Genomic DNA, 13849 nt, shown 5'->3' with positions numbered 1-13849 from the left:
TATTCCTATACTTTGAATTTGCATAGAATTGGAATATTCTCTAGCTATGGTCTATTGAAATATCTTTGGTCTTCAACACTTTAATATCAATTTATGATATTTTTGGTATCCTTTATTTTCTCATATGAAACTCTTAATAAGAAAAGGAACCTGAGTATTCTATATCAATACTACCCATTTCCAGAATGCTCTGCCAAAATGAAAACTTCAATATAAAAATCTCAATCCAAGTAGGGTAGTACATGCTCATCATCACCCAGCACCCAGCAGTAAAAAAATTGCACTTCAAATGACAGTCTAACCCAAGATTCCAAGTTGGATTAATTTATTATTAAGAAATTATTAATGTATTAAGAAACACTTTTGTATCATTGTTACTGCTAAAATCATTGTTTATATGATGAAACTGTTACATTAAATAGAACACTGATTACTGTACCAGATTTCTCTCAAGGTCATTATGAACAATGAAATATTCTCAACAAATCACTCCTATAATGGCTTATTGTTCATTTGCAGTGCTAGGAATTGAACCCAGAGCCTTGTACCTGACAAACAAGCACCTACCATACACGATAATCCTAACTCCTACAAATGCACTCTAAATCTATGTGCTTCTTACTCGTTCTTAAGTCACCATCCATCCACCCACAGGCCAGTCATCAATTCCTCTATATATCCTAACACTTTACAGCAAGGATTTACCTCATTTTATGATTATTAATGAATCTATCAGACCAAAACATAACATTTATAATCCACTTTAGTATAACTTTGGGTATCTGAGTCTTTAAGTAAAGATATTTTAAAACTTTTATTCTACAGTAGTTGAGTTTAGAATGTTTAACCCAATTAATAGTTTATATTAAACCAACTCATTTCAAAAATAGTCAACTATTTTAGAAATATATTTTAGGTGCTAGAGATATAGTTCATTGATAGGATGCTTGCTTCACACACATAGGGCCCAGGGTTTGATCCCTGACACTTCAAAGACAAAAACACTTTTGGAAAAAGGTACCTTAACTGAAAAATCAAAAACCTAAACACAAAAGCAATACCTAAACTCTGAGATTTAGAGATTCATTAGCTTATGTGATGAACGGCTCTAACAGGTGAAAAGAGACTTTGAATTTACCAATATGTAAATTTTTAATTGAAATGGCTTATATAAATACAATTTATGCAATGCCCATTTTTTTCTGTCCTCTAAATATGGACTTGCTGTCTCAGTTCTTAGCTACAAAACAAGGGTCGAGAGATAGTTAACACAAACTCCTTTTTTTTTGTTTTGAGACAGGGTCTCTCTATATACCCCTGGCTGTCCTGGAACTCACTCTGCAAACCAGGCTGGCCTTGAATTCAGAGATCTACCTGTGTCTGCCTCCTAAGAGCTGGAATTAAATCTCTATGTGCCACCATCCCTGGCACAAACTACTTTATAAAGCAAGAACAGAGAAGGGAAAGCATTGAAAATCTAAACTGATTTAGAATCGAGGAAAATAAGCTTTATTATCCCATCATGGACTTAGGGATTTGGGAGAGGATCCTGAATAATTCAATATAAGGGGGAAAATATCTCCCAGAAAACAACCTTCTGTGAAAAGCTCACTAGAGAAAATCCAAACTATTATAAAACTAAATAGCCCAACTGATAAAAGTCCTTTTTACACATCTAGTTAAGAGCTGCAGCAGAAATGGAAATACATATAAACTCAAAGTCAAGACTGCTCTCCTAATGCCTCAAGTCACTTATTGATAATTATTACCCACAGCTCTATAAATATGAACATTCTAGGTGACCATCACTAGTGCAGGCACATTTGACACGACAGTTCCACATGGAGCTACTTCATTTTGTAACAAGAATCAAGGTTCTAAAAATTCAGTCTTGTCACTGAAAAAAAAAAAAATTAAAAGCTCAAAACCAAAATGAATCCTGCTATCAAAGTGCACTTCCTTTGGTGACTTCTGAGCAAACAGCTGTTGGCTTCAAGCATAGGAAATATGCAGATTTGCTAATATGTGATTACTGGAAATAAGTCTCTTCCTGGAGATAAGAATTAAAGTTCTCTCCTCCTTGTAATTTCATTTTGTTTTTATTACAGCAGAAACAGCGCCCATTAACTGTTGTGAAATGGCTTTGCCACTTTCCCCTTCATTTTCTGGGATCTTAATTCCTAGCTGCAGTACCATACCATTTCTTCCTATGATCAGAGTTAGAAAGCTCTGGAAATACTGTTCAGCTGATAAACAAAAAAATGAAAGCTCAGAACACATATCAAAAGGTATCTTACATATCCATTCCACAGCTCATCAGGTGGTTATAAAGCTCTCATCCCTCCCAAAATTCTACAAAAATATATGAAAAAAAATGCTTCCAGCCAGCAAATAGTAATAAAACAAGTATCTTTTAACTAGATTATTTGAGAGACTATGTATTACAATCTCTGATTGAATCCACTTCTCCAAAAATCCATTCATGTATTCAAGCATATGTATTTAGTCAACTTATTCATATTTACTATATTAGAGAGTCATTTTTAGGTTCAAGTGACAGTTCTTCTAACAATGAACTATTTCTACAATAGCTCTAAGGCCCCCAAAAAGGTTGTTTTAAACCTGTGTAGACAGATGCATAGCTATTTCTAAAGATTATACACCCAAACATGCTTGTCCAAAAAATTAATCCATGCACTTGAATATACCACAAATGTTTTTATTAATGCCAGACCAACTAAATTAAACACTGTCTAGAATTAAAGAGGTATCATTAAAAACTGATTCCAGAAAAATGCTCAAAAATCATCTTGCCAAAACCTCAAAAAAGAAAATGCTTCCTTATCCCAGTGTGCTCAATTTAACTGTGTGTGTTTGTGTGTACACACAATAAATAATCTACCGTAACATTTCCATTCATTAGCATTTTGTGTTTACAAAGCCTTGTTTGCAGTTTCTTGGCAAAGGCTTCCCCCAAAAAGATACAAGCACAAAACACTAGGCATACACTCTTCAAAGTTTTATTTCACTAACTTCAGGTCAAATATTTCCACAAAATTGCTTTCTGCTCAATGACTATCCTTTTTTGGCTTCCCAAAATGGTAGTACCAAAAGATCTGTGGGTCAGGGAGAAGAGACCACTTCAAGCCACTTCAAGAAGCATTGCAGTTACTCATCTTCCCCAAGGCAACAGAGTTGGGCATCAGACTGTTCAACAAAACAAAGCTTTAATAGCATCCAGGAGGGCAGGCAGGCAAACCAGGCTGTAGACACTCTTCAACTCATCAAATCAGCCCGGGGAAAACTATTCCACACCGATATAAAAAAGGCATTGATTGCCACTCATCTCTTCTTTTTCTGTTGCCGCAACATTTTTCTTCTTTTAATTATCATATCATGTAGTTTCTCAAGTCCTTCCTTTAGTCCATCTCCTATGATTGCACAGGTGGGCTGCAAATGCCAAGGAGTTGATGAGCTCAGTTCACCCATGGCTAACAATTTCTCAATTTCTGAAAGAGACAGTGAGTTCCTCAGGTCTTGCTTGTTAGCGACTATAAGCACAGGGACCCCTTGATTTTCTGATATCCTAGTTATTTTATGAAGTTCAGTTTTGGCTTCTTCCATTCTCTCGACATCGACAGAGTCCACCACAAACACAATGCCATCTGTGCATCGGGTATATGACTTCCACAGTGGCCTTAATTTCTCTTGACCACCTACATCCCAGAAGTGAAAAGTGACTGTTTTGGAATTGCCCAAGGTTACCTTAATTTTCTCCGTGTTAAATCCTTTGGTAGGCACCGTATTTACAAATTCATTGAACTGCAGCCTGTATAGAACTGTTGTCTTCCCAGCGCAGTCCAGACCCAGAATCACGACATGAAGGGACTGAAAGGACGGCAGACTGGACAGGATGGAAGTCTGGTCTGACAGTCCATTCCCCATTTCCAGCTGCAAACGGTGTCCCGAACCGAACGCGTTCTTCTAGTCTGCTTACAGTCTCTCTTCCAGGGGGATCGAGCTACCAGACTGCTGCGGAGGAAACGACTATGTTATTACTGTGAACACATTAAAATGGGTTCTCTCTACTTTCTCTAAAAAATAAAGCACCGAGAGGGGACTTAATAAAACTTGCTGTAAGTAAGCACACCAGATGAGATGAGAAATGTACGAAATCCAAAACAAACGATCAACAATTATCACCAAAAGGCTCTGTTCCATTCTTCTCTCCGCTTTGGAGTAGCGTGTACTTCTCTCTAGTCTCCACGGTCCCCGAACCTCAGAAGCTCCTCTGAAGACAACGCAGTCACCAGTATCTATCTGGTGCCCGTCACCGTATCCACCCAAAGGGCCTTTTCTTGGCAGAAAACTAGAAACTAGGCAATCCTATCCGGGAGATCTAAGCCGGCGAAACACGCCGCGTACCCGGGATCACTTTCCAGGCCCCCTCCCCGAGGCAAGCCAGAGCTCTCACCTCCGGGGCTGAAGTCCGGATCCCCACGGGGACACATTGGCCGGCTGGCCGGCGTCTCTCCTCGCGGGGATCGCGCCGCCGCAGCTCCTCCCGGCCGAGACTTCGGCGCAGCTCTGGCGGCCGCGACGCAGGGAAGCTGGGACTCGGCCTGTGGCCACGCCCACCCCCACGGCCCACCCCGGCCCCGCGATCCCATTGGTCAGCGCGTCGGGGCGGCCACGCCACGCCCTCCGCGGCGCCCTAATTGGCGAGGGCGCCTGCGGCTCCCAGGGCGGCCGCGCAGGGCTCGCAGCCGGCCCTCGGGCACCACCTGTTGCCCGGAGTGGGAATCGAGGCGCGGAGGGAGGGAGGGAGGGAGGGAGGGAACCGCATCCCGGCCGCGGGTCGCCCCGCCCTCTCCCGTGCACACCTGCAGCGTCCCCGCGGCAACGCGGCCTCACAGCCGGGGACCGCCGCGCCCGCCCTCAGAACGCCGAGCGGCCCCCCCTCCCCCGCGCTGTCCCCGGGGCGTGACCGCGCGGCTCACCTGGCCCACGGTCCCCCGTCGTCCCGCCTCCGCGCTGTGAGCCGCCGGGGAGTCCGTCCCCCGGGCAGCGGCGAGGCCTGACGCGGCCGGGCGACGCGCGCGCGCCAGCCCCGCTAACGGTGCTCGCCAGCCTCGCCCCCGGCGCGCCCGCGGCTCCGCCCCTCGCGCCTGCCCGCTCTGGGGGGGTGGGGTCGCGCGCGCGCGCGGGTGCTCGCCGCGTCTCCTAGCAACGTCCAAACAACGTCAGGTTCCAACGCGGTGGGCGGGGACGGGCGGGGCTTGGGCCGGGGCGTCTAGATCTTTCTGCGGCCGACCGGCTGGGTGCGAGCGGGCGTCGCCGGCGCTGCCCCTCCTCCTGTCACCCCGTGGTGACCTCCGCAAGGCGGCGGCGGTGACTCGGGGTCCAGGGTGCTGGCGGACACTGGCCCCGCGGGCCCTGACGTCACGCGGCGGCCTCCCCAGCATGGGCTGGCTCGGATGGCAACCTCCTGCCTTTTGTGTAAGCCCAGGGTTCCCTCCTGCGAGCGTCCAGCTGCGCCCCAGAACCGTTGGGACTGGAACCAGTAACCCTATGGCGGAGGAGGAGAGGCTCTCTCTGAAACGCGAAATGGCCCAAGAGAAGCTGTAACTATAGTGATGAAGAGCACAACGCTCTCCATGAGATAGTGTAATTGTGTTCCAGTCTGTGTTTCACAGTAGAAGGCAGATTGTCCTTTTGCTAATATTCCGTTCTTTATAAGACAGAATGAACCACAGAATGTGACCAGCAATCCTTTCAGAGTGCCCCAACAGAGTATAGGGGCATTAACTCCTGGTTAATTTCCTGGGAAATTCTTATATGGAAACTATAATAATGGTGCACTTTTAAAATGTACTTTAAGCCGGGCGTTAGTGGCGCACGCCTTTAATCCCAGTACTCAGGAGGCAGAGGCAGGCGGGAGTTTGAGGCCAGCCTGGTCTACAGAGCGAGTGCCAGGATAGGCTCCAAAGCTACACAGAGAAACCCTGTCTCGAAAAAACGAAGGAAAAAAAATGTACTTTAAAATATAGATTCTGGCTGGACTTGGTGACACATGCCTTTAATTTCAACACTTGGGAGGCAGACACAGGTAGATCTGGATGCCTCAAATCCAGCCTGGGCTACATAGAGATTTCCAGGCCAGCCAAGGGTACATCGTGAGATCCCGACTCAATAAATAAATAAATAAATAAATAAATAAATAAATAAATAGATTGTAACTTACGTAGGCAATTTTCTAGTCTTTTCGAGACTATTATTGCCAGTGGTATTTATTTTATGAACAACGTAGAAAGATTTGTTTCTGATGGTTTTAGTTTGGTTTGGTTTGATTTTTTCCAGGGCAGGATTTCTTTGTGTAGCTGTGATCCAGGCTGGTATCAAAGCAAAGATTCACCTGCCTCTTCCTCCCTCCCTAACGCTGGGATTAAAGGAGTATGGCACCACCAGCTTGTTTCTGTTGTTTTTAGAAGCTGATATATAAGCTCAGTGCTTAGTTTTAATACAGCATCATGGATTTTGGAAGAAAAAGCTAGAAATCTCAAATGACATATTCTATCAAGTTATTGAATGTAATCTGAGCTGAGGATTGTTATAAGTGTGGGGTCTCATTAGCCCTTTACAGTCATTAGCCTAAAAAGTGAGAAAAGCTTTAGTGCAGTAATTGCTCTCCTTGGGAATTTTAACAGGCATTCTTTATTAAGCTGGAATTGCTTTCAAATCTCCTTAATATAAAGTAAAATTCCACCATTTACAATAGCTATGAGCTCAAGCAGGCCCTTCAAGTATTCTTGCTCAGTTGCATTTTTTTGCAGTCTTAGTAGCTAAACAGGTGAGATCTGCAAACACGGAGACTCCAGCCTCCAGAAATCACTCACTGAACTACACTTCACTGTTTACTCTGGGCTTTCGATGGCAGCAGTCACTAGCAGACTTACTGCTTGTTAGTTGAATTTGAGAGAGTACAATTTTTCATGTGTGTTAAAGAACTCTAACAAAGACTGCAGTGTAGACCATCAGTGCCCCTACAAAGCTTGAAGTATTTATCCTGAACCTCTATATAGAAAAATGTTTGGTATACTTTGTCTATAAGCAATAATAAACATAAAAACAGCAGCAAATGATTAAAACGTCACGATATTTATGAAACCCACTCTTTACTTTGCTGCACAGAGCCTATTTAGGTATTTTACTTAGATCCCAGGAAGATGTTACCTTTGGGCTGCAGTTCAAAAACTTCACTGCTGTGCCCTGGGGTTTGCTTTGGGGAACACCTGGGGTTTCTGTGGGAGAATTTAGTTTTTGAGGGAAACACCGACATCTGTTGGACTATGTTTGTAACTACAACTATTAAGTTTGCATCTATCTAAATAAATGCAAGTTTGAAGCTATCCGGAGACACTCTGGTAATTTTAGGCAGACACTAGGGCCTGAGAACTTGTACTTTTAGTTACAGTTTTCCTGATGCAACTCAATGCCTCCCAAGTCTGAACCATCAGAAGAAGGACCAGGGAGTGATGATCATATTTTAAGTATGTGTTCCAGTCAGTTAATGACAAGTCATTTTGAGCAACTATTAAAGACATGGATAAAGTTTTCCTTTCCAATAACTCTGTTGACTGACTGACGCTGTTTCCGGTTTCTAACCACATCCCAGACCTCAGAGCAGTTCTGATATTTGTAGTACGTCTTCTCTCCCATAATCCACCACAAAATACTAAAAGTAATTCTGAAAATACTAAATACTAAACTTAAATGCCTGCAAAGGTAAATTTCCATATAGTTGGTAATTGCCCCAAAGCAAGAAAAGTAGGATAGAAAAGCAGTGTGGAAAGGGAGGGAAAGAGAAAACTGGCCCCAAATCTACAATGTTAAACTGTTGTCTCTTTGCAGTATTCTATCTTGGGTTTCAAGGACATTCCTCATGTTGACTTAGTATAAAGTCTCAGTCTTTTAACCTCTGAGGCAGAAAACATGGGCTCCATTGCTGATGTTCTCAAAACTTCTCACATTACCCCTTTTGTGAAGACCTTGCCATGAAGCCCTCACCACAGCTGAGGATATCTGCATCATGCTCTTGAACTTCCAGAGTTGTGAAGTACTTAAAACTGCTATTTTATAAATTACCTATTTTAAGTCAGGCAGTGGTGGCTCACACCTTTAATAACAGCAATCGGGAGACACAGACATGACTCTTTAACCCTAGCTGCAATTTATCAAGGAGCAATAAGAACTACACATAAGACTATTTCTGCTATGAAACTACTTTCATTGATTCCCACATGGTACTAACGAGTGTGGCCATCAGAAACATCAAATACCCACATGCAACTCCAAGATAACATGGTGTCCATATCAAGTGTGGACCTCTCCATAGCCATTTTATTCAGCCACTATGGCTGTATCAAGATACATGGTTCAGAACAGGGGCAGCGGTTTATGCTGTTCACATGATACCATTCTGCAGGTTAAGGAGGAGTATAATGCATTATTTGATCTACTTTCTTCCTTTAGATATCTTTATCCTGTATTCTATCTCTCAGTATAAAATGATTCACAGTGGTTTTATTTATCAATGCCAAGAAACTGGTGATATAGTTCACTTGGTACACTTGATGTAGTTTATTTAGCATGCACAAAGCCATGGGTTCAATTTCCACTCCAAAGTATCACCTGATGTCTGGCACATCCTTATCTCCATCCCAGATTCCAACATTTAAGGGAATAATATGCTTCTAATGACAGGCCTAGCTATTCAATGTGTGTGCCTGTGTGTGTGTGGGGGGGGGGTACGTATGTGTATGTGTGCATGTGGTGACCAGAGGTCAACCTCAGATGTCATTCGTCTGACATTCGTCTCAGATGTCAATCAGAAACCAACCATCCTGATTTTTAAGATAGGTTCACTCACTAGAACCTGGGGATCACCAGTTAGACTAGATTGGCTGCCTGAAAGCCCCAGAGATCCTCCTTTCTCTACCGTCCCAAGGGATTATGCTTGTGTCACCATACTTAGCTTTTCATGTGGCTTCTAGGGGATCAAATTTAGGCTTCATGCCTGTGTGGCAAATACTTTATGGACTGGCCTATCTCCCCAACCCTGTCTTTTGAGTCTGAAGATGGTTTAAAACACAGCCAAATCTTGTTTATTATCCATAGAGCAACAGATTCAACCCATAGACAAAAGGGTTACCAAATGTGTTCCAGAAAAACATATACACAAGTATCAAATGTAACAGCTATATGCAGATCCTTGATATTTTAACTTAGAGTGAGTCTGTAACCCCTAGTGGAGGCTAACATTCAAAATATATCATACAAGTATATGGCAAAAGTAAATAGGGAGATTATTTGATCAAGTCACTGAACCAGGAAATGGAATCACTAAGGCTTGTGCTTGATTCAATGCAGTGGGTCTATTGAAGACACAAGTAACTGCAGGATTTCTGACTGAGCTGAACATTGACCTTTGGAATCAGCAAAGATGAGGCTGACCCCGCTGACAGTGAACTTCTGGGTCTCTCTACCCTTTCTGAACATTAAATATTGCACAAATATGCCAAGATATCACTCAGAAAGAGCACCAGTGGGTGGCTTGCCTCCCTCTGCCAATACTCACTCTAATATCTATGTTTCACAGTGTGATGCTTTCTGTGTGTGTTTAAACAGAGACACCACTGTGTATGGATCACAACAACCTGACTATTCTCAGCACCCCTTAACAGCGTGCTGATAAACCTGAATCCACCCTTCATGACTTCTAATGTTTTCACATTTTAGTATTTGCCTATTTCACAAGTAGACAAAAATTCTTTTGTTATGTTATGAACTTAATTATGAGCACCTTGCAGAAACAAAATTTTCATTGTCTGGTTCCTTTATTCTTTTTCTATGAACTAATGTAAATTACTAGTTGGAAAATAACAATGAGAAATACCCAGAGTCTTTTGTCTATCAAACTGCTGAAACCTTTCTGAGCAAAAATTTCTGTTTTTTCTTTGATAATTGGTAAGTTCTTTGGTGAATTTGACTCTATTCTAGTTGAAAATCCCATCTTTCTCTTCCCTGACTTTGCCCTTTGGGAAGTTGTTCCTCCCTTCCCATAATGCCCTGGTTCACATCTCAGTCATGTGTTGGAAGGCATACTTCTCTTGTGCTGTAGATGTCAGGAGTGGACAAGGAATCCCATGTTATCAGTGGAATACAGAATGACTTTCTCAGAAGATAGAGAATCTGGGTCTCAAAAAGTGTTCAGTGGTCAAATAATCAAAGGTATTTGTAGACTGAGCCTTCAAATTTTTGGCAAAATAAATTTGCTCAAAAACAGAAGACTTCTGGTCTATTTGGTTACAGAGTTGCATGTCAGAAGCCACAGGCAGAGGCTTTGTCTGAATATTGCCCTGGCAGTGTTAATAGCCCTTTCTCTGTTGAGCTAATAGCAGCTACATTCAGGATGAAAACACTCTTAATCTGATTTTGTATCTGGTTTGGCTCACATTTCTGGAAAGCCCTTGAGCAAGGGCTGAGTGACATCTTTATCTACTGTTATTTTGTTTACAGTTACTGCTGGCTTTTCCAAATTACTAATCCCTCTGTCAGTTCAGATTGCCTTCCACATGCTGAGAATACAGTGGTGATAGAGCACTTTTCATTTCTGTTTAACTTCTTAATACGACCCCTCCCCCGCTCCTCCTGCCCTCCAGTCCCGGATTTGGAGCATGCTACTGAAAGCAGGAGAAAGCACTCAGTTCTCATTAGTACCCTGAATTCTTTCGTCTTTTCCCAGGAGGAACATAACCTGCCTTCTTAGTTACTGCTGGTAACTAAGCTAAAACGGGATTTCTTTACTCCCAGCTTATGCTTACCTGTTTAAGACCTCTCAGCATGTCTACAATTAAAGCAAGGCCAAACACCATTTTAGCAAAAACCCACTTTTGGCACCAGTTTTTCTATTACACTGTAAGGTGATCTGCTTTAGAGAGAGGATCCCTAATGCTGTGGTTCAAATACCTTGGGACCTTCTTTCTGTTTGCCTGTCTTAAAAGGAGCAGATCGTATTGCAAAGGGAAGGAAGCTCTGCCATTTGCCACTGGCTTCTTTCTCTGGGGTTCAACAAGGCAATCCAAGTAGTCATCATTTCCCAGCGGGTGACAGAAGAGTGGACGGCTAGAAGCTTTCTTTTGAAGAGAGTGTCAAGAAACAGGCCCTTTTAGAAAAAGAAAAAAAAAAAGGAAGGAAGGAAGGAAGGAAGGAAGGAAGGAAGGAAGGAAGGAAGAAAAAAGAAAAGCAGAAAACAGAGAAACAACAAAACTGCTTGCATGACATTTTCCAGAGTTGTCAAGTGACCACACTTTTCACTGATAGAGGATAGGGTCTACAAAAATGTGCAAATGTGGTTTCTGGTGTTAAATGGCAAGACAGAATATAAAATGAAGATATCAAATAATCCCAATATATTTTGTTCTCCTGATTTTTTTTATGTCACTTTGGGGAAAATAACATGCATATTTAGTGTCTTTGTTTGCTTTCTGTTGTTGCAATAAAGATCATGACTAAAAGCAACTTGAAGAAGAAAGGGTCTATTTAAGTATCCTGAGTCATGGTCAGGGAAGCCAAGGAAGGAACCTGGAGGCAGGTACTGAAATAGAGACCATGAAGGAGTAATGGCATCCTTCTGATGGGTTAATCAGCCTGCTTTCTTAGACCACCTAGGACTTCCTGCCCAGAAGAGACTCAACCCACAATGGGCTGGGCCCTCCTACATCAATCATTAATCAAAAGCATGCCCCACAGACTTGCCTGCAGGCCTATCTGGTGGAGGCATTTTCTCAACTGAGGTTTCCTCTTCTCAGGTGAACCTAGTTTGTGTCAAGTTGACAGCACATTTAGAAACAACGTTTAGCTTCCAAGTAATACACAAAGTTATATATTTTCAGTGGAGATAGAGTTTTAAAAATCCAGACTTCTCAGCTCGCAGTTAGCACCCAGTAAGCATATTATAGAACATTTTACTCCTCCACTCTCCTTACCATTGAAATTTCTGGTGGGTGTATTACCAGTGGTACAGAGAATACTCTAAATGTCTACCTTATACTTCCTGACGTGTTCCATAACATCTCAATTTCTTACTGACGGGTCTGGTGGTAGGAATTATTTGTGGTAAATACTAAAAGTGGGAACGGGGGCTGAAGATATAGCTAAGTTGGTAGAGTCCTTGACTAGCATTCATGAGAGTCTCTTGCATGAAGCTGTGAAGGTGAATTCTGGATTGCCTTGTAGACCCCAAGATGTTGGGAATGCCAGAGTTGTAGGATACCTGCCAAGGAAATCTGCAGACCTGGGATGGAACCAACCCAAGAGAAAGAAGTGTGTAGCAGTCAACAAAGTTGAAAGGAATTGGAGATCTTAAAGTGCTTTGACATTAGACATGGAGATACAGAGTTTGGAGTTTGCCCAGCTGTTTTTTGGTCTTGCTTTGAACCAGTATTTCCTCATTATGTTTCCTTTCCTCCCTTTTGGAATGTAATGTATATTGTGTTCCATTATGTTGGAAGCATGTGATCTGTTTTTATTTTGATTTTACAGGGGGTTACAGTTAAGAGATTGCTGTGAGTCTCCGAAGAGACTTTGAACTTTTAAACAGTGTTGGGACTGTGACTTTGAACTTTTAAACAGTGTTGGGACTGTGATAGACTATGGGAACTTCTGAAGTTGGACTGAGTGCAGTTTTACATTACAATATGGCTCCAAGCCTATGGAGGCCAGAGGGTGGAATGTGGCGGTTTGAATAGGAACGGCCCCCATAGGTTTACATATTTGAATAGTCAGTCATCAGAGAATGGCATTACTTAGTATTAGGAGGTGTGGTCTTGTTGAAGTGGGTGTGGTCTTGCAGGAAATTTGTCTCGGGGGTGGGGGGTGATGGGGGGGTGGACTTTGAGGTTTTGGAATCCCAATCCAGGCTCAGTGACTCTCTCTCTCCCTGCTGCCTTTGATCTAGATGGAGAACTTTTAGTTACCATGTCTTGCCTGCATGCTGCCATGCTCCTTTCCATGAAGACAGATTCAACTCCACAGATGCACTAAACCTCTGAAACTGTAAGCAAGCCCTAGTTAAATGCTTTCTTTTATAAAATTCCCATGGTATGACAGGCTGGCCTCGAACTCCTTCAGGAGCGATGGTTGTCCCAGAAGAGGGAGAGGATGAGGATGAAGAGGACCTAGAGGCCATGCAGTCCCGACTGGCCACACTTCAAAGCTAGAGCCACCCAGTTGGGGCCTCATCTCTGGTGCCCTCCTCTAGGTGTGGGCACAGCCTCTGAGGAGTCACCATTTCCTGTATCTCTTGCACTACACCCCTGTTGTGAAGCATTGCATTTGGGGTTCTATGCTAGTTTATCTTCACTGTCTGCAGAGGTTTTAAGGATTTTTTTTATGAAGGTGGTTTAATTAAATGCATTGTTTTCAAGAGCATAAATAGCAGAAGTATCTTTCCTGGGGGAGGTCGAAGAAACCCATTTTCTCATGAAGCAGTTCTGAGAAGAGTCAATTGAATGTTGATGACTCTCTACTGGTGTATATGTGTAAAATGCCGCTTAAGTGGATGTCAATAAACTTCTACTTTAAAAAAAAATTCCCATGGTAATGGTGTCTCTTCACAGCAATAGAGCAGTGACTAAGACAAAGAGTTTTAACTTCTGCACCGGTATTGTTCACCTTAGTTTTTACTCCTCACTTCTATGAATATAGGTAACAACAGCTACTGATTACAGCTTAGTTGAAACTATAATACCAATAGTTTCCAGCATTCAGTTTTCTTCACCGCCTCCAC

The 13849-nt window shown here is 42.7% G+C and overlaps 1 protein-coding gene across 4 annotated transcripts; it reads right to left on the bottom strand.

Annotated features, from left to right (window-relative positions):
* Positions 1-2998: 2998 nt before the first annotated feature.
* Positions 2999-5156, bottom strand: Arl4a (ADP ribosylation factor like GTPase 4A). 4 transcript variants are annotated; one of them, XM_027419737.2, is made up of 2 exons: positions 5001-5156; positions 2999-4032 (listed from the first exon to the last, which is right to left on the bottom strand). In XM_027419737.2, exon 2 carries the CDS (start codon positions 3943-3945, stop codon positions 3343-3345), a length of 603 nt encoding a protein of 200 aa, XP_027275538.1. In that variant the 5' UTR covers positions 3946-4032; positions 5001-5156; the 3' UTR covers positions 2999-3342. The 4 variants fall into 4 exon arrangements, with proteins under 4 accessions (XP_027275538.1, XP_027275540.1, XP_027275536.1 ...); XM_027419739.2 differs by having other exon boundaries at positions 2999-4029; positions 5001-5151; XM_027419735.2 differs by lacking the exon at positions 5001-5156 and adding an exon at positions 4475-4593.
* Positions 5157-13849: the final 8693 nt, after the last annotated feature.

This window comes from Cricetulus griseus, chromosome 5, assembly GCF_003668045.3.
Source record: "Cricetulus griseus strain 17A/GY chromosome 5, alternate assembly CriGri-PICRH-1.0, whole genome shotgun sequence".
Taxonomy (NCBI): domain Eukaryota; kingdom Metazoa; phylum Chordata; class Mammalia; order Rodentia; family Cricetidae; genus Cricetulus; species Cricetulus griseus.
Note: the sequence above shows the minus strand (reverse complement) of the source record. Positions and strands in the feature narration are given on the sequence as shown.